This window comes from Lepisosteus platostomus, chromosome 15, assembly GCF_059453375.1.
Source record: "Lepisosteus platostomus isolate fLepPlt1 chromosome 15, fLepPlt1.hap1, whole genome shotgun sequence".
Classification (NCBI taxonomy): Eukaryota; Metazoa; Chordata; class Actinopteri; order Semionotiformes; family Lepisosteidae; genus Lepisosteus; species Lepisosteus platostomus.
The window spans coordinates 20,481,423-20,496,225 of record NC_142625.1 but is presented as its reverse complement, the minus strand read 5'-3'; the positions used below and the strand labels follow the sequence as shown (position 1 = coordinate 20,496,225).

The following is a 14,803-nucleotide window of genomic DNA, read 5'->3' as shown; positions in this document are numbered from 1 at the left end:
ACTAGAAGCCTTATTGTGGGATTTATAAATTGGTAACATCAGGTGTCCCTGTACTGCAGCGTTATGTAAAATTCAACAAGCAATTAATGTAGCTTTGAAATCTCTTCATTTCTTCCTGTGACGGCATTAAGATTTAAGTAATTTAAGTAATGTCAACCATAGACAACCATAGATTTAAGGAAGGAGAGTATGTGTCGTGCAGAATAGCCTCTAAACGGTACGAAAGCCGAGGATACAGAAATTTGCTGATCAGTGAACATAACAGTCAAAAACAGAGATGGCAGGACTATAAAACATTTTTTTTCCTAGGCCTAGAAATAAGGGTCTCCTGGAATTAAAGATCTGACTGCAGAATGGTATTGCCATGACTCATGTTTCAGTGCAGCCCATTAATTCAGCTCAGCTGGGTTTCGAATGTAAAGCGGCCTTTTATTTAAAAAAATCCTCTCTGTCTTTCTAAGAAGTGTCAACATCAATATATGAAATGCTGATGGTCGCAGGGTCTTATGAGGTTGTCTGGATTGTTTGCGTTGCCTGGGGCTGGAGGGACAAGAAAGAGGGGAGCAGAGACAGAGTTCGTGGATTGGATCCTGTCTCTGGTTTGCCCTGTATGTAATCAGGCACGAGTGGTCTTCCCTCACCTTGAAATTGACTGCTGGTGTCAGGGAGTGTCATTTCCTGGAAAGGATACTTATTTCGTGCGGTTTGCTTTCTCAGATCTTCTACTGGCTGCAGGCTCAAACCCAGCAGAGAGAGAAAAAAAGCTGCTATAGCACGGCTGATCAATACGCGTTATTTCTATTTCGGTGCACAGGGCTTCAAAGGAGTGCTGTGGGTCAGGAGGCACTGAGGCCCGCAGTAGAAAGTGCTCTTAGAGAGCTGGTCTTCTTCTGCTGTTTGCTAGTGTAAGGGAACTGTAGAAGAGCAGAAGAGGGTCTTTGATAAAAACAAAAACTACAAAGTAATTACAGATTTGTTTTCACTTTATATCACAGAGTAATGGAGAAATATTAAGTTTAGTAATGAAAAGAAATGGAAAGTACAGTATTCTCCATTAGCAGACCTATTACATAGAGCTGTGCCATTGAAGATAAGAGTGGTGAGAATTTCCTACTTTACTAAGTATGTTTAATTACTGTAGTTAAATAAGCACCTATATTTCTGTCTGTTTTGATGCGTTGCACTGCTGCCTCACAGCTCTTGGGTCCTGGGGCACTTACCAAATACATAGTGGCTGGTTAACTGCTATTTAAAAATTGTTCCTTTGTGTGTGTGCCCTGTGATAGGCAGCCGTCTTGTCCAAGGTGTAGTTGTGCCCTGTGCTGCTGGAATAGGCTGCAAGTTTCTGTGATCCTTGCCTGGAATAAGTGGATTTCTGATAAGAGATGGAAAAATATTTGCCATGGTTTAGAGTTTTTTTAGTCGGTTTATCCTCCTACTGAACCTAGAAATTGCTGCTCTGTGTATAAATTAGTATAAATTGTCACATGCAGATATGGCAGTCAAGTATGCAATTTGTTTTTCTTGCACTGACTAGTGTGTTGTGCCTAATTTCATTTTGTCTTGTCTCTTGATTCATTTTTAGATTTCAGTTTAATAAGAAGGCAAAAGTGTGGAGAGATTCCTTCCTTGTGGAAAGAGGGTAAGTCTTTAGCAAATGGCCAGGGTTCTCTAAAACACGGATATTGTTTTGCTGATTCTCTAAGGCAGCTGGGGTATTAATTTGGAGCTTATCTTAATAATAAAGTCAATTGATAGACAAGTACCGATTTTTAATAATAAACTAAATAGTGTTGATCTGATATTTATACCCATGAAGTTTAACTATGCAGTGGCATTTATACATATAATTCAGTAAACTTTTATCTTATTTTAATATGACTTTCCATTTAAACATTGTGGTCAATTGTATATCAATCTGTAGATCAGTTTTTTATTAGCTTATAAAGCATGCACAGCTACTATCCACCCAAGAATATAGTTCTTGTAAGTTCTTACTATATGCTTTTTTCTTTGTGATGAGGGAAACACTAAATTTAGAGCATGCATATCCTCCAGGTTACAATGGTGCTTTTTGTTTCCCGCAGTAAGCTGCTGCACAAGAGGAATGATGGGAAGGAAGTTGCACAAGAGGAGAACTTCCTGCCCAAGTACCAGCGTGTGAAGGACCTCTGCCAGCGTGCAGAGTACCAGACACCCTGCGAGCAGCTGGGCCAGGTAAAGCACTGCACACTTCTGTCTCCACCTGAGCTCTGCTGTGCCAGCGTCATCTTACGCTTTTCCAAATTCTTTCCGCCTTTTTCATTCTTTAACGAAAACAATTTTGTATTGACCCTCCACTGAAGTTGTTGCATTTACTATTATGCCAGCAGCCATATCACCCTGCAACTCAGAACTGTCAGCCCACTGAAGCTAAGCAGGTGTGAGCCTGGTCAGCACCTGGATGGGAGAACTCTTGGGAAAAAAAAAGGTTGCTGCTGGAAGAGGTGTTAGTGGGGCCAGCAGGGGGCGCTCACCCTGCGGTATATGTGGGTCCTAATGCCCCAGTACAGTGACTGGGACAATATACTGTAAAAAGGTGCTGTCCTTTGGATGAGACGTAAAACCGAGGTCCTGACTCTCTGTGGTCATTAAAAATCCCAGGGCGTTTCTCGAAAAAGAGTAGGGGTGTAACCCCAATGTCCTGGACAAATTTCCCAGTTGCCCTTGCCTCCTTATAATCCCAATCTATGAATTGGTTTATTCACTCTATTCTCCTCCCCACTAATGGCTGATGTGTGGTGAGTGTTCAAGCACACTATGGCTTCCCTTGCATCATTCAGGTGGGGGCTGCACATTGATGGTGGTGGTTTATCCACCATCCTCTTTAAGAACATGTGGTGATCGTAATTTGAAGTTCTGCCACGTTTCCACCACAGGCTTTCATATAGTGCTTACTACAATTTGTGATCCATTTATCAGAACAGCATTCTGGTTTGTAATATGTAGCAGTTAGTCCCCGTGCTGGAAAGTAAAATTAAAGAAAGAACACAACTTTTTGGCTGCTGGGGCATTCACCAGATGTGAACTTTTCTCTTTCACTTTTCAGCGTGGAATTAACCACTGTCGCATGCTGACACAGCTCCCCATTCCAGCACTCTGTTTCTGTAATCAATTAAATATTGGCTACTAAAGGAAAAAAACACAGCACTTGCATCACATACTTGTATGAAATGGAAGGGCCGCAATAATAAAAGTCGCTATAATTAACTGTCCTGAATTACTCAGAACAATTACTGCAGTGCATGAACACACGCAGCAAATGAGTTTAACTTGCTGTGAATCTGACGGTGCAATTTGAGAAGTCATTGATCACAGACGCTGCCTTGATGACAGCAAGAACATTAAACTCCCCGATACACTTGTCTATCTTTTCCCATTTGCATTGCAGGTAGAGTGTAATGAAGTGGGAAGAATCAGCCACTGTGAAAATATTAAGGAAGTAGATGAGGTTTAGAAAGGGTTTCCATTAACAGGAGGGTCCCTCAGCCACCACAGTAATTCATCACTGTGTCAGGAGTGAGATGGCATAAGCTACACCGTCTTTGACAACTAAGTCTGTGCAGCCTGCAATCACTTGAAGCATCTTCTACTTTCGGGTCATTACACCTAAGGAAATTATCTACCCCCACCTCCCCCATCTCCATCATCAGCAGCAATGCTACCTGTAGTACAAGTTATCTTAAAATGGACTTATTATAAGTGGGTGGCACAGTGCTGCTGTGGTTAGCATTCCTGCCTCACTGCACTGGATTCAGTTCCTGGGTTGGTATCTGCTTGGAATTTGCATGTTCTCCAGGCAGAAAAAAAAACCCAAGGGTTTAGTTGCTCGCTTGTTTTTTTTTTATGCGTTTAAGATTATGATTTTTTGTTGATATAAAAACATGAACAGATATAAAATCTGTCAGAAAACATAACTGGAGCAAATAAACTGAATTATAACAGGAAATCAGCTTCTTGAGAGAAAACCTCAATCTCTCAGGAACCGATGATTTTAACACCCGCTAATGAGCTTGTACCTGTATGTTAATTGAGTTCAATTACCTCCCCAATTGAGCTGAAAAAAACATAGAATGCGACTCAGAAGATTTGCTATACAAATCATTATACAAAAAAGAATATTCCTTTTGATTAAGTACTGTATCCACAGAGCCATCTTTTAAGGTTAATCACTACTCATTTTCGGTACATGAGTGAGTTCAATATTAGAAGGAAAAGAAAGAACTCTAGAAAACCAAAGTATTCTTTTGCAGAAAAATGTCTTTCTTTTAAATGGTGTCCTTTGTCATTACGTGCTTGGAGGTTTTCTAAAGTATGCCAAGTTCACACTGGACCTTTTTAGATGCTTTTCAATTCTATTGCATTACATGGGTGGAAAGGAGAAATACTGTAGCTCGGTGGTGCTGAGGGTTCTGGGCTCAAGGTGCTGTGGCCTATGTTTCTGAACAGAAATGGCAGTGTGTGGAAGACCCCACAGGCAAGCTCAGACTGCATAAGTGCAAAGGAATGGCAATGCAGTCTGTATCCCGGAAACATGGCTTGGCCAGCATGAAGTCCCAGTTCTCTGCCCGCAGCTCTGGAGGTTGTGACTGTGATTCTGCCGACTACAGAATCAGCCCCTTCAAGAAGAAGAAGCTTCTGACCAAGAAGAGTAAGTGAGCTGATTGTTTATCTTCACCTGGCTTGTAACACATTTGACATATTATTGCTCCTGTGTTTTGCTCAGTAGTGTGGTACAGTAGTTCTGCAGCCCAGATGTTTTTCATTAATTCACTTTCCTCCACCTATTAAAGAGTCCCTCCCAAGTTTTCAGACTCCTCATCATTGATTTTTAAAATCAATGTCAATTTGAGCTTACACAGCCTGTAAATTCTTACGATTGGCGGCTTTCCAACCACAAACTGCTTTTATAATAAATCAGTGATTCAGTTGTGTATTATTGTAATAGGCTTGTGCATAAGTTATACATAAGGTAACAATCTTAAAACTCTAGTAAGTTACATACTATAGGATTTGTGCAAATAGCAAAAGCACAGCTTTGCTACTTATTGCAGAAGCATGCAATATCTAATAAGCGGAGTAAAGTAATTGGGCATGACATCAGCATAGATTTAGCTGAAGCTATATTTAAGCATTCTTAAAGAAGCTTACAAATATGCTTTACTTCCATCTAGTGGTAGCCTGTAGGCAGTAGAAGCATTAGCAATTTAAAAATGTTATAAAAGACGAGCTGCTTTAGCACTCAAGAGCTGGAGTTTTACAGGTACTTTTTAATTAACCGATTAGGACATAAAACAGGACTAGAGAAAACCATTCCAGAGGCAGAAAGTGATTATAATGATAATCATTACGGTTTAAAGTAGAAGTACTGGCATTATAGATTGATGCTGAAAACACAGAACAGATTTTTTTTTAAATCAATTTTCCCCTGTGACTCCAGAGTTCAAAGCCAACAAGAGCTACACCCGTAACCGTTTGTCACGGTCAGTGGCGGTGGAGTTGAATGGCGAGCTCTTCACTGTGGAGCTGGAGGACGGCTACCAGCCTGTGGCGCCCAGGAACACCAGCAGGCGCCACACTCTGGAGGACGAGGCGCCAGATGAAGAAGAGGACTTCAGCGGGATGGGTGGCACCAACAGCCCCGGCGTCAGCAACAATCTGTTGGTGCCCTCCTCCATCAAGGTCACTCACAGGTCAGTAAGTCAAGCTGAGGCAACCTTGTGTCAGCTGTACCACTTTGGATAAAAGCTCTAGCATTTTTATATTCAATATAAAAATATAATGTCATGGGACGGCAGCATTAAACTTCAAAATGTATCGGGTGTCTTAAGGAATCCTATGACCTTCACCAGAACATCAGTCTCAAGACAGAAAATACTTAATTTTGGCTTGTATGCAGCTAGGTTCGTGAAGCACCTGGTGCGTTTACATGTAAATGCAACAGGTCTGTTTATCCCTGAAAGGAAGAATCGATCCATCACATCTAACTGTGGAAAAACAGTCTGCCTGCGGAATTGCATTGAAAGAAGTTGTGCCGTTTTTTTGTGCCCTACAGGTGCTCCATACTGGCTAATGACACGGTGAAATGTGATGTAGGTCTATACAAGTCACTCCAGGCGTGGAAGGATCACAAATTGCATATTGATCATGAGGTGGGTCCCTTTCGTGCTACTTTTCTTAATGATTTCATTATACTGTATTTAAGGAAGAAAAAAGGGAACCCAGCTGAAAGCACAAAGCTGGCCTCTAGTGGCCCTTGCACAGTGTCCTTCTGTGTTCCTTAACTGACAGTGACAAAAATCATGGAGAGATCATCACAGTCATTCTCTACAGGTCTTCCCATTTCCAGAATATCTCCTAGGGACTGCTGCGGATTGATCAATCTGCTTCCTCTGGAAGATGTTTTTATGTATTTGAGATTTTTCATGGTTTTTTAGCTGGTCAAGAGAGATTTCCCATCTGGATCTTTTTACCTTGGACTTCTTCCTTTGTCACCATGGCTGTTTGTTCATGCTCTAGCCACTGTATGCGCTGTTATACAAACAAGGGGCATGACCGGGGGTGTGTTCTAATGTCTCCGATAGATTGAAACTCTGCAAACCAAAATAAAGAACCTGAGGGAAGTCAGAGGGCACCTTAAGCGAGCCCGTCCTGAGGATTGTGACTGTAATCGGTACAGGTGAGTGGGTCACACACTGGGACTCAAGGGAATAGTGAGCCACAGGGACAGGATACCTTTAGGCATAACTAAGAGGAATTGAAAAAAATCCTCACTGGTTCAAATAACTTAAATTAGGGTATGGCGGACCAGTACAAGGTCTTATATAATCTCCATATTAATAGATTCTTGAATGATAAAATAAACATTGTTTGCACATATCTAAGATATCCTGTATAAAAACCTGTTTTTGGCAGTTAAACTCCAGTATCCTAATACTTCACTCACCAAAGAAGAGCAGAAAGTGAGGTTGTGAATATTAGAGACTTTGCATTTCTCTGCACGGTATTTGAGCATTTTACAAAAAAAAACATTTTGGTAACTTTCACAGTTTTAATTTCAAGAATTATACAAAAATGTTACGTTACAAATGATAAAGTGTTCTCTATTAATTATACTCATACAAATGCTATGTTCTGTCAAAGGTTCTATGACCTTATAAAGTTAGTTAGGCCTATTCAATCAACTGCTATAATGACCACTGCACCACTGAACAATACAATTTGATACCCATGCAAATAAGGAAGGCGTTCCCACAGACAGACAGGTGATGCTCAATAGCTTCTTTCAAGTGTGAACCACATTGCCTTCACATATTTATATCATCATGGACTTCCTTACAATGGTACTATCATTCTCCATGGTCACCATTTGTGTGTAATTTAACTTCATTATTCCATGGTGCACAGGCTTCATAGACAAGCTTGAATAGACAAGCTCACATTTCTGTGCCAGGCATATGACCAGAAATACAAATTTCAACTAAATCTTGTTCATTCTTATGATTTAGCTACCAGTCTAAGCACAAGGGAAAACTGAAGCATAAAGGAGGTGGCCTTCACCCTTTTCGGTAAGGAGAGAACCATTCTGTCTCTCATTATAACCATGTCAAGAGACCTACTTTCTTTTGAGACTGCAGAAATGTGCACTTTTCAAGGACAAAGTTTAAAATGCAATGAAACGTTTACTTATTCAAAATGCCCCTGAACAATAATTCAATTGGAAATGAGAATATATATAATACAAGAGAGATGTTGTATAGTAAAACACGAATAAGGTAAAAGGTTGTGACCTGCTATGGCTGTGACAGGGCTAGATTTTTCTCTTAAACTCCTTTGAATGTACTGAGTATGTGCACCTATGTTTTAGATTGACACATAACCTTGAGCTGCTGTTATTGCTTGTTTTAAATAGAACTTTATTCTCTCATTTATAAACAGAGGCTTATTATTAAAGTTTTGCCCAAAACTAAGAATCTCATAACTCTCAGCCATTTTAATATTCTAATATCTCAGCCTTTGAATCTATATTATCCTGGGGGTATGTTCATTTCAGCTCTTATTATTATAGTCTTATTACTATTTGCTTTTGCTGCTGAATTTCATTATTTAACACAAAACTCTGAAATTTGATAAAATTACATATGAATACATATTAGAAATTTACCTCTCAACTCCTTTAGTGGAGAAGCTCCTAAGTAACCTCACACGGTGATCCTAGTAAAGTTCTATTTACAGGAACATGAAATACTCACCTAGGACTTAATTTTTCTAGCCTGCCTCAGGCAACAGTCTTGTTGGAAAGTGATTTTTTTGTAAACAAGAAGACAATGAGATATTTCTAATGCCCTGATATTTTCATTAGCCACCATTTTTTAAATATTCCAATTCCATTTGCATTGGACCACAGTTGATTAGAAGCAGGAAACACTCAAATCCACTTCTTCTCAGTATGTACTTTAACCGTAGTACAGTGCAGGCAAGTTAAGGACTTGTATTTAGGACTGTGTTGTGTTAAGAGTCCCTTGTAAGAGCACAAGAAAACTAGACAGCCCAGCCTTCCCAAAGAGAAAGGTCCAGGCATCTCTAATCACAAAAAAGACTTGATGTGCTCTGTGCATTAATAGGTGTTTGTTTAAAGGATTGCACTGATTTCTCTACGTGCTGCGCAAGCAGGTGTTTTAGAAACCACTGGTGGTCAATATTTTTATTCCCTTTAAGATTTTGTAAATCCCTCATCAACCATCCTTTTGGTGTCCATTTTCAAAACAGTTCATTTCTTCAATAGAGCATCCCGGGATAGCTGAGGCTGGTACACTATATGCTTTTATCGGTCATTGCTTAATCAGACTTTATGGTTACCTCCATCCACTATGAGGACATCTTCATCCATTTTGCCTTTCTGACTTATCTGTATGCTGAAATGAACACTTGTAAACATACCTCTTTGCCCATGTTCCCTCCTTGCACTCGTGCCCAGTTTTGGGATGCGTGCGTGTGCTTTCCTGTGCGAGGAGCTCGCCGCCGTGACCTGGCGCTCAGTGCTGTATCTCTGTCGCCCCAGGAAAGTGATGCAGGAGAAGGACAAGAAGCAGTGGCTGCTGAAGGAGCAGAAACGCAAGAAGAAACTGCGCAAACTGCTCAAGAGGCTGAGGAACAATGACACCTGCAGCATGCCGGGCCTCACCTGCTTCACACACGACAACCAGCACTGGCAGACTGCTCCGTTCTGGACAAGTGAGGCCATTTAAAACGAACCGAAACAAAGCTTAACTGGCTTAACTGTTTTGCAGGTCTGTGGCTTCATGTCAGCTTTACATTTCGGCAAATGAAATTCAATCACAAGCAGCTAATGAAATGCAATCGCGATCGTGTGGGCCGTTTCATGCGAGGCAGGGTTTTTTATGACATACAATTTTATCAAGGGCGACTCAGAAGTTGACGTATGTTTTTTCTCTTTCAGTGGGTCCCTTCTGCGCTTGCACAAGTGCAAACAACAACACGTACTGGTGCATGAGGACCATCAACGAGACTCATAACTTCCTGTTCTGCGAGTTTGCCACGGGCTTCTTGGAGTACTTTGACCTCAACACAGACCCGTACCAGGTAGATATCTCAAATACAACTTACCACCAGTGCTCAATGACTGGAGTTTGTACAGCTGCTCCAATGAAAGAAGTGCTTGGAATGGGCTGGCCTGCATGTATGCTGACACTTTTTGGAATCTTAACAGTGAAGGCAACACTAGCGTTCTCTAATATATTGACACTGGGTAATAACTTTTAATTACTACCAAAGCAAAAAAAAGAAGTTGCAATAGTTAAGATGCCTTTTGTGCCTTTAAGGCCGCTGGGCCACATCCAAAACCAGTCCCTCTCTTTCCAAACTCTTACCGTCAGGCCCTGACCTGCATCTGTTTGCACTAAAAAACCCAGGGGCAGAGGTTGAGCCACTGTGAAAGGTCAGTGAATAGAAATTGCTCAGTCTTGTTTTTAATGCATCACATTAACAGAAGATTTTAGGTCTGGAATAGAATTTGTCAACATTGACTTTGGGGAAAAGGACAGGGACAGCTCAGTTTCTTTCTGATTAAAATTATCTAGGTTGTTAAAAATGGTGATCCATAGTTTTTATAGTCACTGTGAATAGCCATCTTAAAATGGCAATGGTAAGGTTTCTTATATTGCAAAGACTTGTTTAATAAAATATTCTACAAGTCCTTCAAGAAAACGGCTCCTAAATGTTTCTTTGGAGGAACCAGTTAACAGAGGTTGTGAATAGGGTGTCCACCTGCAATGTAATAGCAAAATGAGTGCTCGTCACCTGTTTCGTCCTCCAGCCGATTCTCAGCCTGCCTTTACACTCCAGGCCTGAGCGTTTCTCCCCGTCTCCCTGCAGCTCCTGAACGCAGTGAACACGCTGGACCGCCACGTCCTCAACCAGCTGCACGTGCAACTGATGGAGCTGCGCAGCTGCAAGGGGCACAAGCAGTGCAACCCTCGCACCCGCAACCTGGAGATCGGTAAGCCCCAAACTGGCAGAACAGCGCGAGGCCCCAGTGCTCTTCCAGCTCAATTCCACCACATGACCACAAAGGAAAGCTGCACAGAATTTCAGCCATCCCCGTCTGCACAGGAACTTGCATGCGATCTATACCTAAATGTTCTTGTTGGTGTGGAAAATCTGTTCCCCCCCTTAAAAGAATCGGGTCTTTCAGCTTTAATAAGATTGAAAAAGAGCAATTGGGGCATTTGCACACTGAGCTTGTTTATCAGAAAAGTCATTTTTTCATAGCTCATGAATAGTAAAACATTGGAGAAAAGAATTATAATAATTGCTTACACTTATATAGCGCTTTTCTGGACGCTCAAAGTGCTTTACAGGCAATGGGGACTCCCCTCCACCAATGTGCAGCATCCATAAGAGAAAAACATTAAGAAAATTCTCCTCTTAGGATATGTCTGTTATCTTCAAGATATTTAATGTTGGAGCAATACAGAAGGAGGCTTTCACAGAAGTCATCATAATAGAGTGCGTAAATGTGTCATCTTTGTCACTTTCTTCTGTTAACTAATCATAGTGTTTCTTCTTTAGGAGGTAAAGAGGGAGGAAGCTTTGATGAATACAGGTATCTGCTCACTAAGTGAAATCTTTACTTCCCCCAGTGTTGACGAACAAATTCAGTTTAATACAGAAAAGTAGCATTTACTAACACAAATAACCCCTGGAAAAATAAATAGGAGAATGCTAGAGCTCTTTAAAAATATCCCCAAAGCATTTGTTTCATTTTAAAAACAACCCTGACTCTTGAAACTTAAAACAACAATCTTTATTAAGTTCTTCTTAATCTTTTTGCTTTATTAAGAATTGTGCCTTTTCCCTTTGTCTTGCATGAGTACTTGCTATCCAGCTTTAAAGGAGGGTGTGAACTTTTGATCTGTGACCAGCAGCTTCTATTTGCTTGAGGGGGCAGCTTAACGGTTTGTCTTTTTGTTGCTTGTACATCAGGCAGTTTCATCGTCGAAAATGGCCAAAAATGAAGAAACCCACTTCCAAATCGCTGTGAGTTGGGAGGATATCACTCTGTCTCATCACAGTGCCACCAGGATCTTTAACATTTTTCTTTCTGCATGCAGCGCTCGACAGTATTTTATAACCAGTTCTTTTTTCTATGCATGACTCCATGGTTTCTGTAGCTCTCAGCACTGCCTGTTTCCCAACACCTCTTCAACATGAAGACATCTAACAAAGCCTAATCCTCAGAGGGAGGCTTTTTTTTGCGCTACTTTGATATCTCATCTTCTAATTTTAGTCACTGTGAAGTGTCCTTATCTCGAATTTTTTAGTCAACTAACATCCATTTTGAACAACCTGATTGTTTTAACAAAACGCAATATTCAATTAAATCTGTGAAAAAAAGTCAACAACTTAATACCCTGCTACTATAAGTTAAGCCTTTTCTGTTGAAAAAGTGTTGGCAGAGCGTGATTGTAATTTTTCGTAGTGTGTGTACAACAGTATCAAGCGTTTAAGTCACCCTGGATAAGCGTGAGCATCTAGTATGATAAAAGGGGAATTGGTGAAGTAATAACCCACTTGCTGTTTTTCAGGGGACAGATTTGGGAAGGATGGGAAGGTTAAGCCCTTTGAACCCCACCCTGTGAACTTCTCCAGAGAGAACAACTGGTTAGAACTTGAAACCTTGTACAGACTTGACGAGCACGCCTACGATCTCGAACTGAATTTTAACGTAAGCCTGGAAGATTGGACCAATTTTGGGGGTGCTGTAGATAGAATGTTTGAACTGCTGGACAACGTCAATGACTTCACAAGACGCCACATCCGACACAAGCCCACTGGGACCTACTTGGGGCAGGAAGGAGATCCAGCACTGGCATGTACCAGCCAATCCACCGCCGCTCTCTACCTGACCATCGCCACCCCAGCCTTCCTCCTCCGTGAGGCTGCTGCAGAGGCTTTGTGGGACCTTCTGGGGCTCGACCGAGAAGAGACCATCGCGCCTCCCTCCACCCTAGACGAGGGCAGCAGCTCAAGTCGGGGAGAGTCGCATGCTTTTCTCCACAAGCTGTGCGAGGATGGCAATCAGATTCCACACAAGGAGGAGGAGGAGGAAGAAGAATTGGAGAGTCACAACCCCACTCCCAGGAGTGCTACTCACACTTCCTGTAACAGCAGTCACTTCAGAGGAGAGGACACGCAGGAACTGTCCGACTAAAGCAACAGTTTTGTTTGCGAAACCGTTTCATCAAGGAATTTGCAACTATACCAAGATGGAATTACACCCTCCTTATACAACCCCATGTTTTCAAGCTGACTAAATTGCATAGGCAAGGGATGAAAATCTTTTCATAATAATGTTCATCCTCTTTTTAAGATGGTCTTAGACTTCTAGCAACTTAAGTAAATTTGAGAAGTAATTAATGTTCATGGCTAACAAATGTTACCAAGGCTTCAATTCGTAAAGTAAAAAAAATCTTTTAATATAATTTTGGTGACAGGGGAAGCTTTTGTATTATGTTTATACCTGTTCAGATTTCTGGATTGTGGCTATATATTTCTTTTTCTCAGCTGTAGTGTTCTTGGCACTTTGGATTTAACAGATTTTTAATTCTGGCATTCAGTTTAGGGGGTATTTACTTTTTAAAAAAAGGAAGACGTGTCACCTGCCCTGTAAAAGCAGACCACAAGGATTGCACTTCCTGTCTGAATGCATTTTAACAGCGCATGCAGTGACTGCAGTACTGATTTCAGCAGCATCCTACATAGCTGATGCATCAGCATAGACAGATTCAGTTTTATTAAGTTTTCTTTTTCAATGCCATTTGTTTTGGATGTTGCTTTGCCTTTTTTAAAATTTTTATCCAGTGTATTAAATACTCTTGTGGGAGTAATTTTCACTAAGTAACTGACTATGATGAATTCACATACTGTAGCTCAGCATGTGGGGCATTATTTAAGAAGCAATAGTATTCCAGTAAATGCACATAGAGACTCAGTGTCTTCTTAAGACACAACACAGTGGCACAGAGCAAGAGGATAGTAACTTGTTCATTTTTTGGATTATGTTGATATTGATTGCTTAGTTTAACCCTGGGACACAACTAGACTTAAGCAATTTCAACAGAAATGACTAATGATGCCAGACTTAAAAGAATCTTCAGAGTATGATGTGAAGAAGGATGACTGGAGGCCTAATGGAGATTCATCACTGTTAGAAGTGTTTTATTCAGCTTGTACAGTATTGGCCTTTCATTCTCTGAAGGATAATCTAAGTTACCAAGCACAATATACTGTAATTGCTTTTGTCAATTTCATATGTCTATTTCTTAGAAAAAAGTGTATGTAACAAATGTCACAATGTTAGATTGCTGTTCCTGCAATTTTGTCTTCGCTATACTTTGGTGCTATGACAGTTTAAGCAAATATACTAAATTGCTGTATGTATATGAATGTATGTTTTGCAATTAATATAAATGTCAGAATATATTTTATAATACACAAATGAGATAAGATGGCATCTTCAACAGTGTTCTGCATAACAAAAAATATTTAAGAAATAACAGTATTACCTTGAGAATTTTGTAGGTCCACAAACAGGACAGGATATTGGCCAAATGCACAAACATTTCTGGGGATAAGAACTGCCTATCTCAGCTCCATGTACTTTTATAGAGCCTGTTGAAGTGAATTACAAAGGTCTCTCACAAAAATTGGATTTCTTTTTTCTTTCAAGACAAAAAAAAAACTTGGATCTTTTGGTAAGCACTTTTAAAAAGGGACTACTGTATCTGACAAAAGAGTTTAAATGGAAATAAACAGACCAAGACTTGTATATAAATCTTGCATACATGTTTTCTTTGGCTTATCAGTGAGCATTTGATAGTTTATGAGTTTGTGAATAAAGTGTTGAATGCCTAGGTATCCCATTTCTATAATCAGTCTCCGGTGTGCTTATTACTAATTTCCAACAATAGGACTCTACGTTATATCAAAAGAGTCAATAGCCATTTGGATAGAATCTGAAATATTACAATAACTGCACAGCAGGTTTGGCATTACTGGACAAACTACAAGATTAAAACCAAAAATAACCTGTCATAGCCAAGAAACCACAGAGTTTAAAACTCCAGTTCATAACTGGCAACTCAAACTTACCAGAAATGAAAGATCAACCAACACAAGCCTCCCCTTATTAATTTTATGCACTTCTATACGAAACACAGAAGATAGCCGCTAAACTTTCAAC

General features: G+C 40.4%; 1 protein-coding gene across 6 annotated transcripts in view; it reads left to right on the top strand.

Annotated features, from left to right (window-relative positions):
• Positions 1-14,492, top strand: part of LOC148648193 (extracellular sulfatase Sulf-2-like) — a 119,382-nt gene extending 104,890 nt beyond the window's left edge. For 4 of the 6 annotated variants that reach the window (XM_088608165.1, XM_088608163.1, XM_088608167.1 and 1 more), the window contains 11 exons: positions 1,586-1,642; positions 2,088-2,217; positions 4,489-4,690; positions 5,480-5,732; positions 6,095-6,191; positions 6,624-6,718; positions 7,548-7,607; positions 9,101-9,273; positions 9,500-9,642; positions 10,435-10,558; positions 12,147-14,492. In XM_088608165.1, coding sequence (XP_088464291.1) covers positions 1,586-1,642; positions 2,088-2,217; positions 4,489-4,690; positions 5,480-5,732; positions 6,095-6,191; positions 6,624-6,718; positions 7,548-7,607; positions 9,101-9,273; positions 9,500-9,642; positions 10,435-10,558; positions 12,147-12,772 — 1,960 coding nt within the window. In that variant the 3' untranslated portion in view covers positions 12,773-14,492. Of the gene's footprint in view, positions 1-1,585; positions 1,643-2,087; positions 2,218-4,488; positions 4,691-5,479; positions 5,733-6,094; positions 6,192-6,623; positions 6,719-7,547; positions 7,608-9,100; positions 9,274-9,499; positions 9,643-10,434; positions 10,559-11,130; positions 11,165-11,544; positions 11,599-12,146 lie in introns of all 6 variants that reach the window. The other 2 variants (XM_088608168.1, XM_088608169.1) reach the window with 2 other exon arrangements.
• Positions 14,493-14,803: the final 311 nt, after the last annotated feature.